The sequence below is a fragment of the Bison bison genome, unplaced genomic scaffold (genome assembly GCF_000754665.1).
Source record: "Bison bison bison isolate TAMUID 2011002044 unplaced genomic scaffold, Bison_UMD1.0 scf7180017864039, whole genome shotgun sequence".
NCBI lineage: Eukaryota > Metazoa > Chordata > Mammalia > Artiodactyla > Bovidae > Bison > Bison bison.
The window spans coordinates 2,574,407-2,581,576 of record NW_011494611.1 but is presented as its reverse complement, the minus strand read 5'-3'; the positions used below and the strand labels follow the sequence as shown (position 1 = coordinate 2,581,576).

The 7,170-nt window shown below is 52.7% G+C and overlaps 1 protein-coding gene across 1 annotated transcript in view; it reads right to left on the bottom strand.

Moving 5' to 3' along the window:
- Window positions 1–7,170, bottom strand: part of LOC104985161 (whirlin-like) — a gene marked incomplete at its 5' end in the record, with an annotated part of 69,039 nt that overhangs the window by 29,019 nt on the left and 32,850 nt on the right. The window contains one exon of the mRNA XM_010835191.1: window positions 5,693–5,818. Coding sequence (XP_010833493.1) covers window positions 5,693–5,818 — 126 coding nt within the window. The remainder of the gene's footprint in view (window positions 1–5,692; window positions 5,819–7,170) is intronic.

Genomic DNA, 7,170 nt, shown 5'->3' with positions numbered 1-7,170 from the left:
CCTGCATTGGCAGGCGAATTCTTTACCCATGAGCCACCTGGGAAGCCATTATCAGTTTAGTTCAGTCGCTCAGTCGTGTCCGACTCTTTGCGACCCCATGAATCGCAGCATGCCAGGCCTCCCTGTCTATCACCAACTCCCGGAGTTCACTCAGATTCACGTCCATCAAGTCGGTGATGCCATCCAGCCATCTCATCCTCTGTCGTCCCCTTTTTCTCCTGCCCCCAATCCCTCCTAGCATCAGAGTCTTTTCCAATGAGTCAACTCTTCGCATGAGGTGGCCAAAGTACTGGAGTTTCAGCTTTAGCATCATTCCTTCCAAACAAATCCCAGGGCTGATCTCCTTCAGAATGGACTGGTTGGATCTCCTTGCAGTCCCAGGGACTCTCAAGAGTCTTCTCCAACACCACAGTTCAAAAGCACCAATTCTTCGGCACTCAGCTTTCTTCACAGTCCAACTCTCACATCCATACATGACCACTGGAAAAACCATAGCCTTAACTAGACGGAAGCCATTATAAATAAGCCCAAATTATGATGAGATTATAAGTTTCTATCTCACAGAGCTGCAGTGAGGGTCAGAGCTGACAAGTGGAGATCACCAGCTCCTGGGTGAGTGCTCCATGAAGGACGCCATCCCAGGCTCAGGCCAGAGAGGACCAGTCAGCAGAACAGACCCTGGTAAAAGCCAGTCCACAGAGAGGTCAGCCCAACCCAGTTGACACACAGCACACGACAGATCTGGAAATAGTGGTTCATCCCCATAGTCACCGAGACACCAAATCAGCAACAGATGCTCCATGGCCAGCCCCAAGGCCACAAGCAGCACAGTGGTGACCCCAAGAGTGGGGCATTCATGGGAACAGAGTTCCTGCCCCCCAAAAACCCCATCCAGGATGGAAGCCTGGCTCCCACTGGCAGAAACCAAATAGGTCTTCCACCCTGGGATGACCTCAAGGGTGAAGGCCATGGAGCCTGGCAGGATAAGATACAAGCACCCTGGGCTTCAGAAACTCAGTGATTCATAAGAAGACTAAATGGCCTTTGTTTCCTCCTTCTGCATTCTTTTGATATTTGACCAATACAGGGTCCTAGGGAGGTGGTGGAACAAAGTCCATAGCTTTTAGAGGGCCTGAAGAGCTAGGGCTGGATCCCTGTGTGAGCCCAAGCAAGGTACTACGCCTCTCTGAGCCTCAGTGATGCATCTATGAAGTGTCCACTTACTAAATGCCATCTATTAATGCCCACCAAAGGGCTACTGGGAGGATTAAATAAGCGTGTATCTAAAGTGTTTAGCACAATGCCTGGTTCATAATAACTGGTTAATAAATAGCATTATTATTATTAAATGCCAGTCAACTCTGGCTGTCCTTAAAGGAACAAACAAGGTTTTATGGCCCCTTCTCTGGTGGGGTTTGCTGGGGGCAGGTGTAAAGGCATAAGAGAGGCCTAAAGGTAAATGCAGAGGCAGGAGTCACCCCTGCCGGGAGGGCGGGACAGTTCCAAGTTCCAGGCGGCCGCCCCTGGGTGAAGGCTGGCAAGTGCAGGGCCTCCTCCTCTGAGCTCTTTTCCCAGCAGTGTTCCAGGACTCACAGGGCCCCTCAGGAGCGAAGGGAGCGGCTGGAAGCCAGGCACAAGGTGCGCTATCGCCCCAGGAAAGCTCTGCACGGTGGCAAGGAGCCCTATTTACAAATAAAGTTTGTTCTTGGCTCCACCACCCACACAGCCAAGCCCCTTTATTCCATTTCAATATGCTTAATTACGTGGAAAGTGCACTGGCAATAAAACAGAATGAATCAGTCCCGGACGCCTGAGTGAGTGTAGGCAGGTGTTAGCATATGCGAGGGCCCTGGGAGGGGAAAGTCCAAGAGTGGCAGGGAACATACTGATAAATGTTTTACTACGGTGGGGATGGAAGGTGCAAGGCCTTTACTGAAGGGGGGCATTTTAGGAGCAAATAAAGCTTCTGATCGCCTGCAACTGAGAAGCAGACTAAAGTAAATGAAAAACTTCTTCTACGGAATATTTTTCTTCTGCCTTGTTTCAAAATGGAAATCACTTTCTTGTTGCTGCTTCCATGATTATAAAAGTAGCATTTGCTCCATTGAGACACTGTATAAGGATATAAAGAATTAAATGAAAATCATCCATAATCTTACCACCTCAGGATACCCACTATGGACATCTTGGTGTGTGCTGCTGTAGAGGGTTCTCTGGATATGTTTTTGCATACGCATACAATATGCATGAGATCCTGTAGACACGTGGTTTGGCAGCCTGGTTTCCATCGAATAACACACTGCGGACGTCCTTCCGTAGTAATAACAGAAGATCTCGAGCATCATCTTTTTACGGCTGCAGAGTCCTGTGTGCATTATATCATCTGTGTGATCCAGCTATTTGCCTCCTCAGCATGGTCTGGCACCTTCTCCCCGCCTGGCTTTCTGCATTCAGCCAACACCAGTCTTCCTTTGCATCCTAGAACACTTCTTTCTGCTTCAGGGACTCAGCGTTAGGTGTCCTTTCTGCCCCAAATTCTCCTTCCTCCTTCACATAATTCATCTTTTTCCTTTCAAATTTCCACTGAAATGTTTCTTTCTCCAGGAAGTCTTCCTGGATATCTACCCCCAGACACTGAGAGTTCCATTTATCACATCTTGGTATTTATTGCATTTAAATACACAGTCGTGAAACTTACTCTCCCTCCCCCTTGTCTTCCCACTAGAAAATAAGCTCTCGGAGGGCAGGGACTGTGTCTGTCTTTCTCAGCTGAGAAGCCACAGGGCAAGTACAGTGTCTGGCATGCAGAAGTGCTCAGTATACATGCGCTGATCACGTGGAAGGAATCGAAGGAGAGGCAGCCAGGGAGCCCCGCTTCCTGCATTAATGCCTACTTCCTGCCTGCCTGCCAAACGATCTGCCAGCAGGTCACCTACTTTGGCACCTCTCTGTGGGTACAGGAGCCTCCAGGTGAAGGAGAATAGATCACGGTCCTGTGCCTGGGCGCCCGCTGGTGCTCCCCGGCCAGAGATAGTCCCAGAGATCTGCCTGCCCAACTGTTAAACTGCTCACGGCCCAAGCTGGGAAACCAAGGCCCAGAGATGGTGACTGCAACCACCAAACTAAAGTACGCTTGCTCCATGGAAGAAAAGCTATGACAAACCTAGACGGCTTATTCAAAAGCAGAGACATCACTTTGCTGACAAAGGTCTGTTTAGTCAAAGCTATGGTAGTCATGTAAAGGATGTGAGAGTTGGACCATAAAGAAGGCTGAGTGCTGAAGAATTGGTGCTTTCAAACTGTGGTGCTAGAGAAGACTCTTGAGAGTCCCCTGGACTGCAAGGAGATCAAACCAGTCAATCCTAAAGGAAATCAGTCCTGAATACTCATTGGAAGGACTGATGCTGAAGCTGAAGCTCCAATACTTTGGCCACCTGATGTGAAGAGCTGACTCATTGGAAAAGACACTGATGCTGGGAAAGACTGAGGGCAGGAGAAGAAGGGGGTGACAGAGGGTGAGATGGTTGGCAGGCATTACTGACTCAATGGACATGAGTTTGAGCAAACTCTGGGAGATAGTGAAGGACAGGGAAGCCTGGCGTGCTGCAGACCACGGGGTCACAAAGAGTCAGACACGACTTAGCAACTGAACAACAACAACAACAAATAATTGCTTTGTTAATATTGTGTTAGTTTCTGTTGTACAACAGCATGAATCTACTATATGTATACATATATCCCTCCCTCTTGAACCTCCCTCCCACCCACCTGCTTCCCATCCCTCTAGGTCATCACAAAGCACCAAGCTGTTTCCTGTGCTATACAGCAGCTTCCCACTAGCTATCTGTTTTACACATCAGTTCAGTTTAGTCTTCTCCAACACCACAGTTCAAAGGCATCAATTCTTCGGTGCTCAGCTTTCTTTATGGTCCAACTCTCACATCCATACATGACTACTCGAAAAACCATAGCTTTGACAAGATGGACCTTTGTCGACAAAGTAATGTCTCTGCTTTTTAGGTATGAGAAGGAAATGGCAACCCACTCCAGTGTTCTTGCCTGGAGAATCCCAGGGACGGGGGAGCCTGGTGGGCTGCCGTCTATGGGGTTGCACAGAATCAGACACGACTGAAGTGACTTAGCAGCAGCAGCATATGTATGTCAATGCTACTCTAAATCCATTCATGGGGCTACACCTTTATAACCTAATCACCTTCCAAAGACCTCACCTCCTAGTATCATCACTTTGGGAGTTAAGAGTTTCAAGGTATGAATTTGGGAGGAACACATTCAGTCTGTAACACAGACACACAATAATTTTAACCTTTATCATTAATGCCATCGAGCGTATTCTTCATTTTCTTCTGAGAAAGAGATGCTGTATATTATCATTATCTAGGAAGGGGAAGGGGAACAGTGAGGTGGAGGGATTCTCCAAGGTCACAAGGCTTCGACAACAAAAGCAGCAACACTGGGATCCGGCCTCCAGACCCAGAGCTTGCCTCATCGTGTTGTGTTTCCTAGGGGAATCCCCCTGAGCCACGTCACGGAGGAGGAGGTGAGGGCAGCCTCCTGACCCCCACTCTGACCCGCCGTGACCCTTCTTCTCATCCACATGGAGAACCAGCTTCCCCGGGTCAGTAGAGCACTCAGGCCCTTTGTTACGAAGACGCAAGCTCATCTCCTGCCTTCTTCCCCAGCCTCACATGTGGCTAGTGGCCCATCGGGTCCCACCTGGTCAAACCACGTGGCTCCTTCAGCCAGAAAGCCCTGCAGCCCAGCCCCTTCACCCTTATCCTCTCGTCCACCGGACTTGGCTCAAATGCCACCTGTACCCAGGGTCACTGCCGCCACAGCACCTTTGGCCATAGGATTTAGCCACAAAGCATGCTGCTACTTATGGGGTCCAGTGTAACACAGTCTCCACCTCACCCACTGTACCTCCCCAAAGCCCTGGGGCAGTTCCTGGCCCTCCCCACTGGGGGATACAGTGTAGTGGTTAAGCCCATGGGCTTTGGAGCTAAGGCTGCTGGGCTCAAACCCTGCTCTGCTCGCCATCGGCTGCATGACCTTGGACAAGTCTGTTTAACCTCTACAGCCTCAGTTTCCCCAACTGGACAATGGGGGTAAGAACATCTCACACCACAAGGCAGGATAATGTTCAGAGAGATGATATGTGTGACATTAAGGACAAATCCCGGGCACGCAGCTGGCCCTCTTCAAGATGAGCGCTAACTGCTGGTTGCCCTGGATCGAATGCCAGCCCTGAAGCTGCCCAATGCAACCCCATCCCAGCCCACAGCTGCCTCTCCTCTTCCCTCTCCAGGTGTCACAATAAACCCCAAAATCAGGGCCATCGCCGGTGTTTATAAAACAGCAGCCTCAAAGAGCTCAGGCTGGCCCGCTGCCCTCAGCATGTGGGAGGGTGCCCTGTGGGAGGATCACTAGGAGAACTCCAGGCCTGGGAGTTGGGGGGTGAGGTGTTCTGAGCTGTGAGCTGTGAAGGAGAGTCGTGGAGCCAGGGGAGGGCTCCCGGCTGGGACAGGTCCTTGAGGCGGGGTGCTGACCGCTCTGCCGGACATCCCATTGCAATCAGCGGCCCAGAGTTCCACACATAGGAACCTTCCCTCCCTCTCTCCCAGGCCTGCAGCCCAGCACCCCGTCCCTCTCCCTGGAGTCATGGGTCTCTCACCTTGAGCCCGCTGCTCTCTGCTTCGGAGCCTGGGTCCACGCCGGTGACGTAAATGCCCAGGCCGTACTCTGCTCCCCCGCGGATGGTGAGGCCCAGGGACCGGCCGTCCCCCAGCACCAGGTTCACCTGCAGGGGGAGAGGAGACAGTATTGGAGGGCCTGGAGGGCACCAGGAACTTCGGGGTGCAGGGGGCGGCCACTTGAAGGGCCCCCTCCCGTACTCTGAAGGGCACACCTACTCGGGCTTGCAAGGTGTCCTGGAACATTCTGGTTTCTGCCCCAGCTCTGCCCCCGACTCACTGAGTGACGCGGGGAAGTCCCTCTCCCTTCCTGGGTCACAGGCACAAGTGAAGTAAAGGGAAGGCCCCGAGGAAGCGACCTCTAGGGACCCCCCGGTATTGACACCCCAGGTTTTCATGTTTCCCTCACACCACGGGGGCCCGGACTCTCTCGGCCCCCACTGGCCGCCCTTGACTTCACACCCTTCAGTCAAGGAGTACCTGTCAGGCCCAAGGCCTCCACCCAGCTCCCCCACCTCCCGTCCTCTGATCTGAGGATCCAGGCTGAGTCCAGGATCAGGGCCCACCACCAGGCAGGCCACCCGCAGCGTCCCCCGCCTCCCAGGGGCCTGGTCTCCTGCCTCCCTGGGGGTATCCTGCTCTGCCACCCGTCCTCCCAGGCCACGGCAGTGTCATTTCAGCAGCCCTTCATCTCACAAACACGGGGAGTGCCCACCGAGTGCAGACCCAGTGCCAGGCCAGGGATGTGGAGATGACCCAGACACAGGTCTGCCCCCAAGGGCGCCGAGTCCTGAGGGGCAGAGAGACCAGCAAACAAACCTTCAGGGTGCCGCGTGATCAGAGCCAGATGGGGTGACCTGGGGGCCATGTGAGTGCAGAGAAGGAGCAATGGCCCTGCCTGGAGATGGGGGTTGGATGGGGGGAACTTTCTGGAGAAGTGACATCCTTCACGAAGAACTGGAGAAGGGAGGCATGGTGGCTGGAGCAGGAAGCGCTGCAGGTGGTGGGGGAGGCTGAGGGGGGTTTGTCAAGAGGCTAGCGCAGAAGCCTCAGTATCCATGAGGGAGACTGGTGTGCTTGGCCAATTACAAAAAGAAGTCGCCAAACAGTTGAAAGTGCTAGTTGCTCAGTCATGTCCGACTCTTTGCAACCCCATGGACTGTAGCCTGCCAGGCTCCGCTGTCCATGGGATGCTCCAGGCAGGAATACTGGAGTGGGTTGCTATTCCCTTCTCCAGGGGATCTTCCTGACCCAGGGATAGAACCCAGGTCTCCCTCATTGCAGGCAGATTTTTTACTGTCTGAGCCACCGGAGAAGCAGAACAGCTGAAAACTTACCCCAAAAAAGGGCAGAAAACACCCCGAAACAAGTTAAGACCCAGTGGCATGTAAGGGACCCAAACAGAGCACAGTGTGACCGCTCACAGGAGATGGGGAGGCGGAGGTTGCGGCAGGCATTG